Source organism: Rhamphochromis sp. 'chilingali' (assembly GCF_963969265.1).
Source record: "Rhamphochromis sp. 'chilingali' genome assembly, chromosome: 10".
NCBI classification, from domain to species: Eukaryota; Metazoa; Chordata; class Actinopteri; order Cichliformes; family Cichlidae; genus Rhamphochromis; species Rhamphochromis sp. 'chilingali'.
In genome coordinates, this window is record NC_137937.1 from 2,149,001 (window position 1) to 2,170,368 (window position 21,368).

General features: G+C 41.3%; 1 protein-coding gene across 3 annotated transcripts in view; it reads right to left on the reverse strand.

Moving 5' to 3' along the window:
* adgrd2 (adhesion G protein-coupled receptor D2) overlaps positions 1-21,368 on the reverse strand; it is a 61,284-nt gene that overhangs the window by 23,876 nt on the left and 16,040 nt on the right. For all 3 annotated transcript variants that reach the window (XM_080894609.1, XM_080894608.1, XM_080894610.1), the window contains exons 9-17: positions 15,789-15,923; positions 15,557-15,665; positions 8,373-8,478; positions 8,232-8,287; positions 7,957-8,083; positions 7,673-7,776; positions 7,341-7,443; positions 3,241-3,394; positions 386-519 (exon numbers count right to left, since the gene is read on the reverse strand). In XM_080894609.1, the coding sequence (XP_080750735.1) occupies positions 386-519; positions 3,241-3,394; positions 7,341-7,443; positions 7,673-7,776; positions 7,957-8,083; positions 8,232-8,287; positions 8,373-8,478; positions 15,557-15,665; positions 15,789-15,923 (1,028 nt within the window). The remainder of the gene's footprint in view (positions 1-385; positions 520-3,240; positions 3,395-7,340; positions 7,444-7,672; positions 7,777-7,956; positions 8,084-8,231; positions 8,288-8,372; positions 8,479-15,556; positions 15,666-15,788; positions 15,924-21,368) is intronic.

Genomic DNA, 21,368 nt, shown 5'->3' on the forward strand with positions numbered 1-21,368 from the left:
TTAATTATGGCAACAGCATTCTGTCAGATTATGTCTAAGATTTATTACATCATGGTGATGGTGGTGGTCAGAGGGCCCGGTGGTGCCAGTGTCCGGCAGCCTCGCCTCTGTCAGTGCGCCCCAGGATGGCTGTGGCTACAATGTAGCTGCCATCACCAGTGTGTGAATGTGTGTGTGAATGGGTGGATGACTGAATGTAGTGTGAAGCGCTTTGGGGTCCTTAAGGACTAGAAAAGCGCTATACAAATGCAGGCCATTTACCATCTATAAACTTTCATGAAATTTGGAACAAAATGTGCGACATGAAATTTTGTTTGCTTGGCCAATAAAGATACTGAATAGAATGAAAATCAGGGACAGATACAGCAAAAATAAGATTACATACTGTCAAGACAAATATCACAGGTCCCACAAAGGCCCAGATTGTATCGGTCTTCACATTGAGCCAGCAATGATCGTCTGCTTTGTATTTGTCCATGGATATCACCAGGGTTACCCCAACAACCAGAACAGGCACACCTGAAAACAGTTTAATAACAGAACAACTGCATATCAAATAATACTATGAGTTATAGTTATAGTTCTATATTTTTACTTCATTTACAGTTTTTTGTGCTTATTAAATTGGTTTTGGGATTTTTGTCTCAGTTTGGTGTGGTATATTACATTATTAGTATGTTAGTGTTCGGTTTTTAAATACATCATTTTTATTATAATGTGTGCATTTTTCAAGGAAATTTTATAAGAAGTTATAAAAGACACAACAGATGTCACGTCTCATCCTCAATGTGCGCCAACGCTCTCTCACGCCAGTTCTTCACACAAAGACCAAATCCAAAGATATTTCCTCTAATTTTAAATTATTTACTTTTGTAATTCCATAATATGAAAGTTTTGTTTCTAAAGTTCTGTTTTTACTTGTAGTTTTTAGTTTATCGTGCTGAACTATACCAGCCTTGCTGTGCTGGTGTCACAGAGGCGACACGTTTAAAGACGTTGCTTCAACAGAGGAGCGCTATGAAGCCTGTCCCACTGAATGTCTCCTCTGAAGGGTAACTCTGCACATCTGCATGGAGAGATGAGAGGAACACCTGAAAACTGTTTGTGCTTCACTTCTCATCATATGACAAAACACGCAGACTCACAGATGGATCTGGGAAGTTTGAAAGTCAGGTGCAGGAAACTTGTTTTGTTTGGTTTGTTTGCTATTTAGTAGGAATCATGTCTAGAATATAAAAGAGTTCATCTGCAGTTTGACTGATTAACTACTGTAAGCATGTGTAACATGTGGCTTTAGACAACATCAGGGCTCGCCATCATTCTGCTTCTGCACATCTTTCACAGTTTCACTGGCCACCAGTACCAGCTGAGCCAAGCTACAGATCAAAACACAGTTTGGTTGTTGGATGACTTCTGTGCCGTAGTGGTATCTAGTGACAGCAGACATGAGCACATGTTTGAAAGGAATGAAAGTTGGACAAAGAAACATAAGCAGAACTACTTAGTGGCCACTATGTGCTACAGTGACGTCTACATTTTACACTTTTAATGTAGCAGCATCTTCTCTAGACTCAAAGTAAAGCTAGTTAACTCAGTCTTCTTCCCAATCATTGTCTTATTCTTGTAGCAGCTGAACTACGTAATGTAGCTTTAAAAGTGACCTTGTCAGGGATTTGTGAACGCACAGAAACAATAAACGTGTACTCTCTCTGTGGTTAGATTATCTGTATCCTTTGAGGAACCACTTTATAGACAGAATAATTTGACACTGTTGTTAAAGCAGCTGTACCTATTTTTGTTGTTAATACAAATTTCGTCAAAATGTCATTCAGACTGCTGAAAGACTGTGACGGACTTTGCAGTTATTACATTTAAATAATGCACAAATAGCCCAAAAGGTGAGTTTGTAAGGAGAGCCAACCAAACCAAAACTAACTGTCTGTTTAACATACACGACCATTCTTGTTGTATTTATGCTGCTAAATGTTGTTTATGCTACACTGAGCCCACTCAACAAAGTGAACACTTTACTATCATTAAGGCCACTTTGGTGAATATTAGTGATGTGCACAAAAGCATCGGCTCTTTGTATTAACTGTCTTCCCACATCCATCACACACAGCATCACTTCTATGCTGAACGTAAACACAGCTATGATCTGTGAACAAGTCAAGACTGTGCGTTTTGTGCTCTAATGCTTTGTGACTCGGGTTTCTCATTGGCTCCCACTCTTGCGGAGGCGTAGCACGCACATGAATGAGAGGCGGGAGGCGATTGTAGTTCCTATTAACAGGGTGTTTCCGACTATCCCGCTAATTGCAGAGTTTACTTTTGTCTGGATGTCATATTTACGATTAAAAACAAATTTAATCAAGATAGATATTTACATTTTCATATAGGAATTGATCCTGAAACATGAAACGCTGGTAACGGAAGTATAAATATTTCAGGATTGCGTCACTACCCCTCAGTCAGTGAGTGAGACGAGGACAGCGGTGAGGAGGAGAGTGCGAGTGCATCGCAGAAACACATACATATAACTGACAGCAGCAAATGAAGCAGCATCTGGCTGCAGTTTAAAGAAGCAGATACTAAGAGGAGAAATCACATCAGCCCATCCAAGCTGAGGCTTCTGAGTTTTCTGAATGTCAGCCTGCACTGAGGACAGACTGCTGAGTTTGTTCTGCTTCTGTTCAGTGGATTTGTAAGAATCCTGCTTTTGAAACAGAACAAATACACTAAATTAGGCAATTATAAGGCTTCTCATAAAAACGCTAAATGCAAAAGGGTTTATCAACACACAAAGCATTCATATTTGCCAAATAAAGCTAAAATATGAGGCTACAGATGATAACAAATTAAGAGCCATTTGGGAGCCAAAAGAGCCGGCTCTTCTTTGGGAGCCGTGCCACAAGAGCCGGCTCTCTGAAGAGAGCCAAACTTCCCATAACTAGTAAATATTTGAAGATTTGGGAAGATGAAGAGTCTTTCTGCCATTATCAGGAGTTTATTTGAGAATTAACTGTTATAAAGTTTTGTGATATTGTAAAGTTGATTTGAAAAGATTTTATTTAAAGATGATGAAATGGAATTAATCCTTGTTGGACTTGTTGCCACTCACTCAATGGCGACACTCTGAGTTTCTAATCTGATATTAAGTTTTTAGAATGAATGTTTCTTTCTGAATGTCATAAACCAGACTGAAACTTGACAAGCTGCTTCAGTGAGATTAGAGTTTACCCCAGCCAATGGCATAGTAGACTTTCATCCTGCGGTCCTCGCTGATATTGACAGACACGACTTTACTCCACAGTAGCAAGCCCTCCACCAGCATCCAGGAAAAAGAAGCCATGAATAAGAGATGAAGTAGTGCAGTCACCAGGAAGCATGCTGTCTGCAGGATTTAAGGAATACAAAAGCAAAGGTGAGCTGTGGGCTGAGCTGCATTGTTAATTACCTCCCTGAATCATGGATGAAAACGATTTTGTTGGTCATGTCTTTGCAGATTTTCATAAAACATAGCCATTAATTACTGGTTAATGGTTATACTTAAAAATTGTGCTAATGACACATGGCTGTATATTTCTGCTATGCTCACAGACTACTCACAGCATGAAGTCATAACATGCACTTATATCATTTACTGCAGTGCACTTTCTCTGCTGAGTCACTGATCAGACTATAAATAGATCCAGGCAGATCCAGGTAGTAATCAACTGGCCCGCACATATGATTAGCCAGGGGCGGAGCGGGGGTGTGGCTTAATGGGCTTAAGCCCGGGTTGTTTTGTCAGAAGCCCGGGGTCTTTTGGAGTGTAATTTTTTCATAGTTAGATGCCTGGCTGACAACTGTATAAAACAAAAACTACACACAATATTCGAAGCACATAGTGCACACTGTGGGAATTTACGACTGTGCGTGAATCCCCCCTGATATTGGTATGATCCGAGCTCAGGCACTAAGTGACTGAGCGAGGGGGCGGGGCAGCTGCTGCCTGCGAGTGCGCTGTTGGAGAAACGCAGCCAGGCAGACAGAGGAGAACTGAAGTTCGACCAGGTACCAAAGCAAATCATTCGTACTGTACAAATTGATTGATTGATTGATTGAATCTTTATTTTGAACATGTTGAAAAAGTATAAAAAAAAAATAGAATTAAAAGAGACAAATGAACAAAGCAAACAAAAGGAAAACGAGCAACCACAACTCCAAATAACGTCCATGTTCAAAAAGGAGCAGGAAGAAGCATAAGCTTATTTAATCCCACCCCTTTTCCACTATCTAGTATCAATAGACTACAGAAATACCTCCTTGTAATTACATTATATGTTATGTGTAATTTATTTATTTATTTTTTTTTAATATATACACATATATGTTTCTATCTATCCATACCTACGTATATACACACATACGCACATATACACATTTTCAATAACCCCATTAACACCTGAAGGATACACAACCTACAATTTTATATATATTTAATATATATATATATATATATATATATATATATATATATATATATATATATATACATATATATATACTGGGCTACATTTAAATAATGTAAATATGACGGTGAATCACGAAAGATTGATATCAAACTGATCACTTGACCAATATTACGTTACTCGCTCTTCAAGTGAATCAACAAATGGCGAAATGAAAAGCCGAACAACAACAAAGCTGTTTCTTTAGAGAGTCTCAGCTTACGTGTGTTTATTTCATATTTTCAGTTGTTTCCCTCCACGGCTAAACAAAGCGTTTCAGTTATGTACTGATGAACACAACAATGGACATAAGGAGCTTCTTTCAAAGAAAAACTCAGGTAGATGTTATTTTATATATTATGCTTTGTATGTTGTTCAGTATATTTCTATGCAAAACAAGAGGAACTTCAGTACACAGCAGGATATTCACAGCTGAAACCAGATATTTACACTTTAGGGAAAAAACATAAAACCAATTTTTTTTTACTGTACAACATCAATTTAGAGTAAACTTGTTTTGTTTTGGGTAAATAAATATTGAAATATCTTTCGAATTAGTTAAATGTCCGAATAAAGAGAGACAGAGCTTCTGTTTTTATCACTTTCAAATTTAGGAGTACATGTACACTAAGTTTATTGTTAATTAATAAGAAAACTGCAGACGATTCCATCCTGAGCTGAAGAAGCTTCTGATAGGTTCGTAGAGTCCATGTGAGTAAACTGGTGGCACAGCTGTGGATGCATATAAGGCAAAACACAGAGCCTGTTTCTGTGACATGGGAACATCAGGAGATGTCAACAAAACACCAGGAAGAGAACTGTGGAGCTCCATAAGTGTGGCTCAGAATAAAGTTAACAAACATGTTTTTTATATTTATCAATCTAAAAAAATTAACATTTAGTCTGATTTGATGTTACAATTAAAAAAGTGTTTTTATCTGAAGAGTAAATATCTGGTTTCAACTGTATATTTGATGATTTTCAGCACAAAGAGGGAGAGAGAGGAACAGAGAGGGAGAGAGAGGAACAGAGATGAACAAGAGCAGGTGAGACACACATGTTAGTCAAATGGTTGTTTACCAGAAGTATCACCGTATCACAGGTCCTCATGTATCTCGTACCTAGTGTTTCTTTTTAGGTTTGCTATTTTTCAAATTCTATATTTATTAAGTTCTGCAGGCTTGTTTGCACAACAAGACTAAATAATTATATAAACTTTTCTCAATCTAAATATTGGACTTTGGTAGAATTAAAAAATAAGTGTAGTGCAGGTCTATGATGATTTTTAGTGCTGCTATCATCTAGTTCTGATTCTGGTTCTGTCTTGGTTAAGTCCTCAGTAGTCCTGATTTTGAACTGTTGTAGTCCTGTTTTAATTCCGGATCAGTTAGCTGTGTTTTTACTCACAGACCCGACTCTTGGAACGTCAGACCCGATGCCCTTTTCTGTCAGTTCTTGCCCTTGGATGCCTCTGCAGAGGAGACCACTATATTATCGCCGCCTGTATCGCTGGATTTCTGATGTGGGAGAGCGAGTCCCAGGTTCCCTGATCCAGGTAACGACCCATCCTCAGTTTGATCCCAGGTCATCCATTGGTGGCATGCGGCCAGGTTCACGTGCTATCCAGACTTGGACTGCATGATAATTTTCCTGCAATGTTTGTTTTGGTGGCCTTCCCTCAAAAAGGATGACCGGGAGTATGTGTCAGCTTGTCAGGCGTGTGTCCAAAGTAAGGCTTCCAGTTCCATGCCCGCAGGATTCCTCTGGGGGCATTGGACCCACATGTCTCTGGACTTCATCACCGCCCTTCCTCCTTCAGCAGGTAACATAATTATCCTCACTACTGTTGACCACTTTTCTAAACAACCCAGGTGGAACTCCAGGTTGGCCTGGGTCGAGTATGCGCATAACTCCCTGACATCCTCAGCGACTGGGCTCCCGCTATTGATAGGCTATCAGTGATTCTTGTTGCCCTCTGTGGAAGGTGAGTGTTTAGTACCACCTGTTTAACACCATCTCGGCAGGTGTTGGCAACTCAGGAGGGCGACACAAACAGCCCTGCTCTGGACGAAAGAGCAGAATAAACAATGTGCGCATCGCGGTAGGACACTTGAACCGCGTTACTCACCTGGTCAAAAGGTTTGGCTTTCCAGCAAGCGTTTTAGGTACAGACTGAATCCCGCAAACTCTCTCCTAATTACATCGGAACATTTGAGATCGACTTTCTAATTAACCCTGTCACAGTTTGTTTGTTTGCAACATGTGCATCCATGTTCCACATCTCTCAGCTCAAGCCCACCGTTTCCAGCCACTGTAAATAAGTTCACCAAACTTCATTCTGAGTCCGCGATTGAGTCTTTTAGACTCTGACATAAAAGGAATACAAACTGAAACATAACCACATGACAAACATCATTTTATTCATTTAAATATGAAATGTAGTGAAAAAAATCTTCGTTATTTGCATATTCTTCACACTTAAATGTTTCAGATAAAGCAATTATCAATAAACAATTAATAATAAATTATCAATTTATTAAGAGCAAAAAGCTTTTTACAAAATCCACATTCTGATAGCGTAGGATTAGGATCAACACTGATGCTGATATCGCTCTAAATGACCTATAAAAATTCAGATATTTTCCACTTGGGTGTCCAAACAGGATTTTTCTTTGTTTTTAAATGGGGGATATTCATTTGCTCTTCCTTAAACCCCAGCTGGGTTTGCCAGTAAATATTAAGAACATAAAGTTACAAAGTTCTCAGGATTTAGAAATTGCTTGATTTAATTTCATGCATTTTTATTTTTAAAACACTTGATGTGTTCAATTATATGCAAAGACTCACCTCGTTTTCAGAAGCCCAACTGCTGCACATCAACAGCAGCTCAGCCACTCCCAGAGCAACTATAAGGTTCTTATGGACAGTTGTGCGGTCTGATTTAGGGACACTGTACAAACACACACACGCAAGGACACACAGTAAAAATATGTGAGCAAAGCTCTTACAGCAGTTCTCGGGATTAAAAAAGTTTTACTGCGATGCTGTTCACACATCTACAGAGCACAATGTTCTGCTTTTTTCCGCTCCATTTATTGATGGGAATCTAGCAGGGTTATATGAAATGCTTTTCACCCTTGATGCTTTACAGAGTGCACTCTGTGACGTTTGTGACTCACCCCACGGAGATGAAGAGGATGAAGGTGAAGAGGAGGCCACACAGAGACACTCCACAGCCAATGAACGTCAGCACCTGCAGAGCTTTTTCATTCTCTGGGCTCCTCTGACACAGTAACACACATTTACAGACACACACACACACACACACACACACACACACACACACACACACACACACACACACACACAGAGCAAATGTTGTATTAATAGCTCATAGTGAAGATGAAAGCACAAATAAAATCCAGAGTACCACAGCCGTGACAGCTGAGTAGAGGAATATTACCTGGGCTTCATACACCTGCAGCAGTAATGCAAAGTTGGTGGTGTGGTTGCAGTAGCACACAGTATATCCATACTGCTTGGACACTATTTCACAGCCCTTGGTATTCCACCACCCACCAGCGTCTGGGCTAATAAGACACAATTTATTCAACAAACACAATTTACATATGTACATCCCCATTTTTGATTAAAAAATTACATTTATTCTGGTTTTATGGGGAATTTAAAGAAATTCAAAATACAAATCCTTAAAAAAAAACTGTAATTTTTACTTACGTTAGATTAAAATCCCAGAAGGCACACACGGGATCATACACAGTACCATCTGGATTCTGTAGAACATATGAGAAATATGAATATAGTTATAAAAAATGGTAGACATGTACAGTTAGCAGAAAATAGAGAGATTTTGTTGACCTGTACTCTATGTTGGAGCTGGAAGCGAACTGCCATGCTAACTGGTTGGTCATCTCCCAGTACTGTGGTAGAAATGACTGAAGAACCCAAGATGGTGCCTAAATACCTGGTTTGGCACAAAAGATTGTGAATTCTCACAGTGAAAGCACACAAGGTAGAACCAAGTATAAAGAACAGGCACCAAAACCTTTTATCTGAAACAAATACTGATGAATCTTTGTACGTTTGTAAGGTCTTTACCTTACAAGATAAATCTACTGCTGTTGTGATTTGGTGCTGTACAAAAAAAAAAACTGAATTAAATAACCTGAGGATGAAATTTCAACAGAACAGTATGTAGAAATGTTGGGCGATCGTGGCTCAAGATTTGGGAGTTCGCCTTGTAATCGGAAGGTTGCCGGTTTGAGCCCCGGCTCCGACAGCCATCTCTAGACCCAGCAGTCTTAGCTAATTATAGGCCAACCTTCCTTTCATATCAAACATCCTTGAAAGAGTAGCTGTCAAACAGCTAACAGATCATCTGCAGAGGCTTATTTGAAGAGTTTCAGTCAGGTTTCAGAGCTCATCACAGCACAGAAACAGCTTTAGTGAAGGTTACAAATGATCTTCTTATGGCCTCTGACAGTGGACTCATCTCTGTGCTTGTCCTGCTAGACCTCAGTGCAGCGTTCGATACTGTCGACCATAATATCCTATTAGAGCGATTAGAACATGCTGTAGGTATTACAGGTACTGCACTGCAGTGGTTTGTATCATATCTATCTAATAGACTCCAGTTTGTGCATGTAAATGGAGAGTCCTCTTCACACACTGAGGTTAATTATGGAGTTCCACAGGGTTCAGTGCTAGGACCAATTCTGTTTACATTATACATGCTTCCCTTAGGCAGCATCATTAGAAGACATAGCATACATTTACACTGCTATGCAGATGACACCCAGCTCTATCTGTCCATGAAGCCAGATAACACACACCAATGAGTTAAACTGCAGGAATGTCTTAAAGACATAAAGACCTGGATGGCCGCTAACTTTCTGCTTCTTAATTCAGATAAAACTGAGGTTATTGTACTCGGCCCTGAAAATCTTAGAAATATGGTATCTAACCAGATTCTTACTCTGGATGGCATTACCTTGGCCTCCAGTAACGCTGTGAGGAACCTTGGAGTCATTTTTGACCAGGACATGTCCTTCAACGCACATATTAAACAAATATGTAAGACTGCGTTCTTCCATTTGTGCAACATCTCTAAAGTTAGAAATATCCTGTCTCAGAGTGACACTGAAAAACTAGTTCATGCATTTATTACTTCCAGGCTGGACGACTGTAATTCATTATTATCAGGATGTCCAAAAAACTCCCTGAAAAGCCTTCAGCTAATCCAAAATGCTGCAGCAAGAGTCCTGACAGGGACTAGAAAGAGAGAGCAGATTTCTCCTGTTTTGGCTTCCTGTTAAATCCAGAATTCAAAATCCTGCTCCTCTCATACAAGGTCTTAAATAATCAGGCCCCATCTTATCTTAATGACCTTGTAGTACCATATCACCCTATTAGAGTACTTCGCTCTCGCTCTGCAGGCCTACTTGTTGTTCCTAGAGTATTTAAAAGTAGAATGGGAGGCAGAGCCTTCAGTTTTCAGGCCCCTCTTCTGTGGAACCAGCTTCCAGTTTGGATTCAGGAGACAGACACTATCTCTACTTTTAAGATTAGGCTTCAAACTTTCCTTTTTGCTAAAGCATATAGTTAGGGCTGGACCAGGTGACCCTGAATCCTCCCTTAGTTATGCTGCAATAGACGTAGGCTGCCGGGGGATTCCCATGATGCACTGGGTTTTTCCTTTCCAGTCACCTTTCTCACTCACTATGTGTTAACAGACCTCTCTGCATTGAATCATATCTGTTATTAACCTCTGTCTCTCTTCCACAGCATGTCTTTATCCTGTCATCCTTCTCTCACCCCAACCGGTCGCAGCAGATGGCCGCCCCTCCCTGAGCCTGGTTCTGCTGGAGGTTTCTTCCTGTTAAAAGGGAGTTTTTCCTTCCAACTGTCGCCAAAGTGCTGCTCATAGGGGGTCATATGATTGTTGGGTTTTTCTCTGTATCTATGAAGCGCCTTGAGGTGACTTTTGTTGTGATTTGGCGCTATATAAATAAAATTGAATTGAATTGAATTGAATTGACAGTCTCGGTCGTTGTGTCCTTGGGCAAGACACTTCACCCGTTGCCTGCTGGTGGTGGTCAGAGGGCCCGGTGGCGCCAGTGTCCGGCAGCCTCGCCTCTGTCAGTGCACCCCAGGGCAGCTGTGGCTACAATGTAGCTGCCATCACCAGTGTGTGAATGTGTGTGTGAATGGGTGGATGTGTAAAGCGCTTTGGGGTCCTTAGTGACTAAGTAAAGCGCTATACAAATACAGACCATTTACCATTTAGAAATGCTGCCATGTTCTGTCAGTTACTCTGGGAATGTTACTGTTGAAATGCTTCTGAATGCAGCGCATTTTTAAAATAAAAGTGTATTATATATTATTATACAGATTATTTCATATAGATTTTCTGCTATTTTGCAATGCATTCAAGCAGATGAGGACTCTTTTTTTGGAGCCTTTTCTGGTCTTGTTAACTATAAAGAGAGAGCTACACCTTTTAATATGATGTTTTTTCTGTTTTTGACTATCATGACTATTTACATTTTAGATTCTAACTGAAGGCATCAAAACTATGAATGAACACATATGTATGTATTAAACAAAAAGTGTGAAATAACATGAAAAAACATGTTTTATATTTTAGATTCTTCAAAATAGCCACCCTGTTGCTTTGACTACTGCTTTGCACGCTCTTGGCATTCTCTCGATGAGCTTCATGAGGTCGTCACCTGAAATGGTTTCCAACAGTCTTGAAGGAGTTCCCAGAGATGCTGAGCACCTGTTGGCCCTTTTGCCTTCACTCTGCAGTCCATCTCATCCCAAACCATCTCCACTGGAATTAGGTCTGGTGACGGGAGGCCAGGCTATGTGGCGCAGCACTCCATCACTCTTCTTCTTGGTCAGGATGCTGTGGTAGCTATGATGGTTCAGTGTGCCTTCAATGTTGAAGGCACAGTGTGTCAACAGTGTCACCAGCAAAGCACCGTCATAATAACATTCCTCCTCCTCCATGCTTCATGATGGGAGCCATGCATGTAGAGATCATCCATTTCCCAGTTTCTGTGTCACACAGGTGGAACCAAAGAGCTCAAATTTGGACTCATCAGACCAAAGCACAGATGTCCACAGGTCTAATATCCATTTCTTGTGTTTCTTGGCCCAAACAAATCTCTTCTACTTGTTGCTTTTCCTTAGTCGTGGTTTCTCAGCAGCTATTTGACCATAAAGGCCTGATTCACACAGTCTGCTCTGAACAGCTGATGTAGAGATGTGTCTGCTACTGGAACTCTGTGTGGCATTAATCTGAGGTGCCGTTAACTTGTGATTTCTGAGGCTGGTGACTCGGAAGAACGTATCCTCAGCAGCAGAGGGACTCTGGGTCTTCCTTTCCTGCAGCGGTCCTCATGTGAGCCAGTTTTGTCATAGTGCTTGATGGTTTTTGCGACTGCACTTGGGGACATATTCAAAGTTTTAGCAATTTTTCGACTCACTGACCTTCAGTTGTTAAAGTGATGATGGACTGTCCTTTTTTTACGTAGCTGATTGGTTCTTGCCATAATATGAATTCTAACAGTTGTCAAATACAACACAACTGATGGTCCCAGCTCCATTAAGAAGGCAACAACTAAACCCTCACAAGGCACACCTGTGAAGTGAAATTGAGTTCAGGTGACTACGTCATGAAGCTCATTGAGAGAAGGCCAAGGGTTTGTACCGCTGTCAACAAAGCAAAGGGCAGCTACTTTCAGAAATCTAAAATATAAGACATATTTAGAGTTATTCATCAATTGTTTCTTTGCTACATAATTCCATATATCTTGCTTCATATAGTTGATGTCTTTGGTATGTATCTACAATGTAGAAAGTAATACAAATAAAGAAAAAACAATAAATGAGAAAATATAGCAGATCCCGGGAACAACATCGGAGATCTCTGTCCAGAAGAGCGCAGTCCTGGGAACAGCTAAGATACTGCACAGGACCCTCAAGCTCCCAGGCCTCTGGTAGAGGACCCGAGCTTGAAGGATAAACCGCCCGCAGGGGCGTGCTGGGTGTTTGTTTGTTTTTTTGTATATATATATATATATATATATATATATATATATATATATATATATATATATATATATATATATATATATATATCCTCAGATACTCAACTAATCAAAGTGATGTCATGACAAAAATGAATGACCAACAAAACATTTTTTCTCCTTCATTTCTGTCAAACACAGCTGTATGAGACGTTTCTCGCGGTTAGTATCATGGTTGCTAGGCAACCTGAACAGCGCTACGTAGGCTAGACCGTCCCATTTCACAAGCCTCTCACTTCCGCACTTCTCGTACTTATAGTATGCACCGTACGTAGTACGCGTAGTGCGCGTACTTCAAGCGTGCAGACCCTGAATTGGGACACAGCCAGAGACTAAATACACATAAGAGATGATCAAGGGAAGTGGAAACACATGAGGGGGAACAGCTGATACACATGAACCTAATGACAGGACAGGGAAAGTGAAACTACATACACTGACATTAGACACAGACTTTCAAAGTAAAACAGGAAACATGGGGATTATTATTGTACTTAACACATGTGAGTAATAAGCGTCAAACTAAGAGTGAATTGCTTATGAGAGTGAGCCTACTGGACAGTTTCAACTACGCCTTTTTCTTTGTAACTCAACTTCAAAAGCCAGGATTCTGGGGTTGCCTCAGTACTGTTAATGCTGAGTCCGTGTTTTGAGGGTACCATTCAATAAAACTTGATGTTGAGCCATCTGTTTGTTTAAAAATTACTGAAATCATTGATCTGAATTCACATTTTTACCCAAATTTGAGCCAGCACACCGGGCTTCTCTGAGAAGTCAGAAATTAATCACCTTTATTATAAAATAGTAGATTTGACTAGAACATAATTGTTCAGTATTTAGCACGTTGCTTCAGAGAAAGGAGGCTATCTGATTGAATTGCCCGGTCAGCTGGGACCTCTCTGCATGGAGTTTGCATCTCCCTGTGCCTGTGTGGGTTCATATGCGTGTTAGGTTAATTGCTGATTCTAAATTGGCTATGGATGTGAGGTATATAAATTTCAAAGAAAACAGCAAGTTGACTGTTATTCTAAACCATTCTGAGTCATCATTAATTTGTTGTCTCCTCCTGCAGAGTAGTTCACCCGCCGTGTCTTCGTGCAACGCAGAAACAGTAAATGGATGGTCTCTACATGCATGGTTTCCATCATGAAGCATGGAGGAGGAGGATTGTTGTTATGATGTTATGAACACACACTGAGCCAGCATGGCTAACACAAAATCTTGCAGCAACATGCCATCCTGGTTTGCGTTTAGTTGGACCATCATTTATTTTTGAAAAGGTCAGTGACCCCAAACAGGCCGTGTACGTGTTATTTGACCAAGAATCGAATTTGAGTCCTTCAAGACTTTTGGAAAACATTACAGATGACGACCTCATGAAGCTCATCAAGAATGTCAATGTGTGTGTGTGTGTGTGTGTGTGTGTGTGTGTGTGTGTGTGTGTGTGTGTGTGTGTGTGCATGTTCTCTCTATTTTTATATTATAATAATAAATGATCCAGTGTTTTAATATTATTTTAATCAAACTTGAATCAAGATAAATGGTGTACTTTTGTAAGGGATGTAATTATTTTTACATCTGTGTACAGTGTGAAATTCTTAAAATAAAAAAATAGGTTATAAGGTGAAAAAAACTTGATGCAGTCTAGCAATACATTTTTTATATAATAATGTAATACCAGCCAGGTTTTCTTTTTTCAACTAGAGCATTAAAATGTCTATAGCACACTGGATTAGTGTATCCTGTATCACTTTGAAATTCCTTGATGTCTTGGTTCCCAACATTAAAAAAGTATTTGGTGTATTATTAAAACAGGAAAATAGTCATTTACAACCTCAGCAAAAAGCTAACTGACTAAGCTATAACCATTTCTGTACTGAAATAAACAGAGAAATTTTACAATGCACAAGTTCACTGGTTTCTCCAGCTTCTCACTCTGAAGCCAATAACTGTATCTTTAGTTTTCATGAAAAAGTTTACATAAATATACAGCTGTAATTTTTCATTTTGACAGATAAAGCTAAAACCTTGAGTAATAACTGATTGTAATTTGGTGGTTTTCAAGCATGGGAGGTGGAGATACTGTATACCTGTATACTGGTGTTGTGGGCAACATGGGGAAATGCCTCAACTACTAATAAGTCACAGGTTAGCTGACCTGCTGCTGCTGTTCTGAGCTTTACTTCTTTATTCAGCTGAATTGAAATTATACAGTTTATAAGCTGATATTTGATGAGCCACGATGGCTATTCTTCAGCTCCGAGTCAGTATAAAGCTTTCAAATCATTAAATTGGACTTTAGCAAGAATCATAATATTAGATTGAAATCAAGAAGCAAGTCATGCTGAAATGCATCTAGGCCAGGCATTCTCATAGTGAAGAGTGCTGCGGCTCACTTAAAACCACAGTGTTTTAATGCTTTGATGTCATCAACAAAATATGTGGCATATTGTCTAAAGTCTTAGATTTTGTCTTAAATCTTCACACTAATCAAAATATAAGAGAAAGTAATGTATTTTCTTTGAAACTTTATCCAAAAATGATCAACAATACAGACTGTTGGCTATAAACAGCTAATGCAAGCCAGTGATATGCAGAGTGTTAAATGGGAATAAATGATCCAGGTGCTTATTGGGACAGTTGCTTTGAAACATGGTCAAAATTAACTGCAATTTCATTAAAAACTATATGCACCAAATACCCAGTCGAAATTCATCTAAAAGAATTATTTCAACAAATCAGGTTTTAAAGCCTTTTGCCCGGGAGTTACTTCTCTCACATAACTCCAGAATAATCCTCCATATAAACGTGAACATAAACTGCAGTGCTGTAAATTATATTGAAATTTTCATTTTATCAAATGTCAATGTTTGCTGAAAAGTCCCATCTTTTTACATCACAGTCACAACTTTATGGATAACACATGACAGTGGGTTAAACTTTTACCTTTGGCTGCCATCAGTGACGGTGGGCTCCATGGTGATGTTCTCCTCAGGATTGAAAAAAGGCCGCAGAGAGCCGTACCACATGTTGACCAGCGTGAGCTTATGGAAACCTGCAGATGTGATAAAATACGATGGCAAAGGTTTGTCAGGTTGAACCAAGAAAAAGAACATGTTTTGTTTTTGCTTGCTTGAAGAGCAAGACAGGGAAGATGGTTTTTGTAGCAATCTCCAACCATTGTTATGGAGATCCTGCATCTTCTGATGTGGGACTGAAATACAGTCTAGGATGGTTGGCGTCTCTGTTTCAGGTCCACAGAAACTCGATCCTCTGAATACTTCCTGCAGCTTCTGCTGCTGCACCACCAATTCTACGAACAGGAGTAAAAAGGTTTAGATACATTATTCATCATTTTAATGCTTATAGTACATATTACAACTCGTGTTATATTCATTTAGTAACACACGTTTACACTTTTTCAGTAGCAGGTTTAAACCAAAGTCTCAAAACAATGACAATAATGTGAATTACAAAGACTGAAAACATCTTAGCAGAAAGCTAAGATACAGAGGTGGGAAGTAATGAAGTACAAATACTTTGTTACTGCATGTCAGCAGCACTTTCAGTTATCTGTACTTTACATGAATATTATTTTTTCTGACAACTTTTTACTTTTACTCCCAACATTTTTAACACAGATCTGTACTTTCTACTCCTTACATTTTCAAAGCAGGCCCGTTACTTCAGGCTCAGCAGTATCATTTATAGCGTTTATACTTAGCAGGTAAAACTGGGCCGAGTGCATGTGTCCATATGTTGTAGTCGAGCTTCTAGAGGAATAAACATGAGTAATGTTTCTACACAACGTAACATTTGTACACATTTTCACCCAGCCCAACAAACATCAGCAAACACACAAACTGTTTGTGTGCAGTTAATATCACATATAGTATAATCTTACAATAAAATATTAGTCATTCTCCCTGTGAATAATACGTTTTGCTTTCTTTTTTTTTTTTTTCTTTTTTTTTCTAAATGACATCAGAAACAGCAGTATGCGACATTACGTGATGGCAGAGCTTCAGTTCATCCTTTGTCATTTTTTTTTTTTTTTTTTTTTTTTAATAAATAGGACAGGGGGAATGAATGAGAGAGAGAGGGGGAGAGAAAGAAAGAAAACCAAAGGGGAGAAGAGACGGTGAGAAGGGGGGGGAAGAGAGAGAAAGAAGAAAAAAAAAAAAACTCCTGGGTCACCTGTATGGAGAAAAACAAACAAACAAACAAACAAACAAACAAACAAACAAACAAAAACAAACAGAGGAGACAGCAAACAACAAAGAGCAACATAATAATAGAGAAAACAAAGCACCATCACAATAAACTAGCTAGTCATAGATATCAATATTTACTAAATAATAAACGATATTGTGCAGCACGCAAGATAGACAGCGCACAGTGTGCTTTGAGGCAGCAGCCAAGAAAGCTTTAGTCCGCGTCTGTGAATACCCATGTGTGCATACCTGTGTGGATCAGCATGCTTGCATTCCAAAGGTTTCTCCATGTAATGATCTGCTAGGGAGTGTGGGGGGGCCACAGCCCCGTCCTCCAGGGTGTGAAGCGGGTATGGAGGAGATCAAAACTCCAGACATCCAGAGGCCCCCAGAACACAAGAGACCATGGAAGACCAACAGAGGGGCAGCCGCGCCACTGTCCCAGTAAGAGCTGAGGAGAGTCCCAGATGAGGGCTCGCCCAGCAGCCGCGGAGCAGAAGTCAGGGGGAGTTGCAGTGACGCGCCCGTGAGCTCCGCCGGCCCCCAGCTGCGCCTGAGTGACCGAGCCCTAGGCCGAGAGGCCGGGGGCACCCCACCTCCAAAGGGGCCCGAGCGAGCCCCAGGCCCCAGGCCCAGACAAGCGGCCGCCAAGGAGTGAGCCGGTGTGCACCTGGACGCCCACCCCCAGACACAAAGAACCACCAACACACCGACACCTGAGGGAGTCCGCCACCGGCAGGGGAAGTGGTGGTGGGTGGAGATAGGCCTCCAAACCTTGGAGGGCCTGAGGTGTCCCCAGAGAGGTGGCGTCTGATACCCAACCTGACATATAGACACAGACATACAGGCACACACAGATACAAACATCCATTCCCACCCTCATGCTCTCATATGCACTCACTCCACACTCAACCAACGTGGAGACAGACATAAAGAGACGCTGTACACACAATCACACTCCCCAAGCGTACTCTACAAACCGGGTCTAGGTACCCTTGCCCCTGGAGGGGGGAATTGCACCCAGACCCAGGTGGTGTTACCCTTTTCCCTGCGGTGGGGAGAGGCAGACCACCCCGACTCCGCAGCAGCAGGGAGGCCCCACACCCCAGACCGCAGTCGGACGGCCAACTCCTCCTACTAGCCCTCCCGCTCCAGCAGGCCGCAGAGAATGGGGGTGGGAGAAGACTCCAAACCTCCCTCCACCCGCTCATTGTAGTGTTGATGCATATGTGTTCTAAGGTGCAATTAAAACCCAGGAGGGCATGGAGCTACCTGCCAGAGAGCAGCAGGTAAGCGCATAGTCCCTCCTGCTAACCCTCAATGACTAAGTGTATTTAAAATTGAGAGGTGGGCAACGACGTCAGGGGTGAGGTATACACCCTGATGGTGATTTGGACTCCGTGATTGTGCCCACCCCCAAGATCCTATATGTATGTGTAATGAGAGTGTGAATAATGTGAATGTCTAAGTTGTGGGATAAAATTGAGGCAGAGGCAGCCAGAAGGGGACGGGGGGGGGGGGGGGGGGGGGGGGGGGTAGCCTCCTCTGCACCCTGGTGACATACCCCCACTCCAAGGCCCTGCATGTGTGGGTGGTTGTGGAGGAGCGGGAAGAGGGAGGCAGCTGGAGATGGGGAGGGAAGGAAGGGAGGGGCAGGTAACCCCTCCCTGGGGCCAGCTCCCCCGCTGACCCCAGTAGGCACTCCCACCCTCCGCGACCCGCCAGGGAAGGGGGGCCCAGGCCCATCAGACCGGGGCCCAGTGCAGTAGCGCCCCCCGGCTCCACAGAGCCCTGGACAGTCCACCCAACCCCACCACAGAGAAAACTGCACCCACCCCACCAACCACACATCTTCCAGACTACATAAGACGGTAAACGCCCAGGCTGAGATCTTCTTCCACCTCTCCTGTATCTCCCCCTCCTGCAGAGAGTTCCTGAAGAGAGGAAAGCTCCTGCAAGATGTGACCATCCCCCCCACCAGTTGAAGAGCCCCCCAGGCGGCTCGATGCACCGGCGGCACCCTGCTCCAGGGCCGGGCCCCCATGCACCCACCCGCCCACAACCCCGGCAACACACCAACCAGGACCCGAGCCCCCGAGGCCCGGCCCGGGCCCCAGCCCAGAGACGGAGCGCCCCCAAAACCTCACGCCCATCCCGGACCCACCCAGGGGCAGCCAGGTTGCCAGGTCAGTAACCCACGTCCGTCAGCACAGACCCTCCCCTAGCCCCGCTGCACGCAGCCGCGAGGAAACAGTCACCTGAGAGCCAACAGAGCCCTCAACCGGACGTGACCGCTACCCCGGGTTGAGCCCCCCAAGGAAGATGCCTCCGGGGAACCCCCCGACGCCCTAAGCCTGTCCCTACCCCCTCACCAATCACAACAGTGAAGGCGGGACCAAACTATGACCCCCCCACCCCCACTAGGTGATGGAGCTGATAAAAGAGGCCCAGAGCAATTGATCTAATGTGGTGGCAGAGGCTGTGTCAAGACTAATGTAATCTAATAGATAATTTCTATATTGGTTAGAATTAAGATTATTTTTATTTTTCCAGTTCATGAGGACTGTTTTCTTGGCTATGCATAGGGCAGTGAAGATCATATGGGCTATATTCTTTTCTGAAGTGACATTATCTAAGCTGCCCAACAAACACACTAAGGGGGAGGTTGGAATGTTACATTTCAGACATTTTGATAAGTCTTCACATATCTCGCGCCAAAACTTTTGCACTGGTGGACAGAACCAAAGAGCGTGGATGTAATTGTCTGGTGTATTGCCTTGACAGTGTGAGCAGTTGTTGGAAGATGTAAAGCCCATCTTGAACATCCGATGACCTGTATAGTGCACTCTATGAAGTATTTTGTATTGTATTAATTGCAGACTGGGATTTTTAATTAATTTAAAAGTTTTTAAGCAAATCTGAGACCAGAAGTTTTGGTCTAGGTTGACTGATAAATCTGCTTCCCACTTTGCAGTAGGAAGGGATATTGATTCATCTAATTTAGAAAGTGTTCTGTATATTTTAGATAATAATTTGGGGGATTTAAGAGTAAGAAAATGTGCCGCACTTGGTGGTGTTTGTAATTCAACTTGACTGAGGTTAAATTTCTTTTTTACTATGGATTTAATTTGTTGATATTCTAAAAACCTTGTCTTGTTGATCCCATATTGTTCAACTAGTCTGTCAAATGGAATAAATTCTGTTCCCTCTAATATATGTTCTAAGTATTTAATTCCTTTACAACTCCATTCTGGGAAATTAATCATATTATTGTTTTGTAATATGTCAGGGTTATTCCAGATAGGTGTACGTTTGCATGGGATTAATGAAGACTCCGTTATTTTTAGAAACTCCCACCATGCTGTTAGAGAAAAGCTGATGTTGATACTTTTAAAGCATTCATGTCTTTTGATGTTTGAGCTGATAAATGGTAGGTCTGAAATCTCTAGATCCTTGCATAGTGCCTGTTCAACATCTAGCCAGGGCTCAACTAAGAAGGTATGTTTTAACCATTCTGAGATGAACTGAAGCCTGTTGGCTAAGAAGTATTGGTGAAAATTAGGCAGATCTAATCCTCCTCTATCCTTGGTTCTTTGTAGCGTTTTTAAGCTAATACGCGGGGGTTTTGCTTTCTTACTTTGAGTACATTTCAGAGACTGTACCTTTTCACTTTTACTTGAGTAAAGAAGTAGAATCAGTACTGCAACTTTTACTGGAGTATTTTTTAACTCAAGTATCTGTACTTCTACATAAATACAAAAATGTCTGTACCTTTGCCACCTCAGCAAGATAGAACATCTTCCGTAGCAACATTATTTCTATACTGCACCAAACCAGGACTTTAATCTAATAATAGACAGTTTCTTGTTGCAGAGGTGCTTCAAGCTTTATAAGTTTTACAATTTTGTATTTTTACATAACTCAAACATCATCAGAAATTTAAAAAAGTCCTGAAAGCAAATAAAACAAACCAGACAAAGAAATGAGACCAGAATATTAGATTGTAATTATTACATATCTGTGAGTGGGAGATCACATTTGCGGCCTTTTGCTTTTAGTATCAGTGACTTTCAGACTAAATATTATGTTATTATTAATGTTATTATTAGTGATAAGTTCAAACTAAAGATGTCACCCAGAAGCTACACAGTTGCCATTTTCTTAATAATTTTTCCACCAGAACTCTGAAGTGATAACAGGAAACTGAACACGACCTTGTGTTGTGAGGTTTTGTTGTCATGTAGTTTTGTCTCAGACTCTCTATAATTCAATTACAATTCAATTCAATTAATTACACAAACTCACAACAGTCACCTTGAGGTGCTTTATATTGTAAGGTAGACCCTACAATAATACACACAGGGAAAAACTGGGGGGGTCATATGATTGTTGGGTTGGGGGTCAGCTGCTTTATGGTGTGGGTAATAAAGTTCAGAGAATTTGTTAGTGACCATGTTTACATTTGGCTCAGTGAAGTTTGGACTTTACTCTCATATTTTATTTTTTATTTTCTCCATGTTTTATTTTTCAAGGCTAAGAGTGAG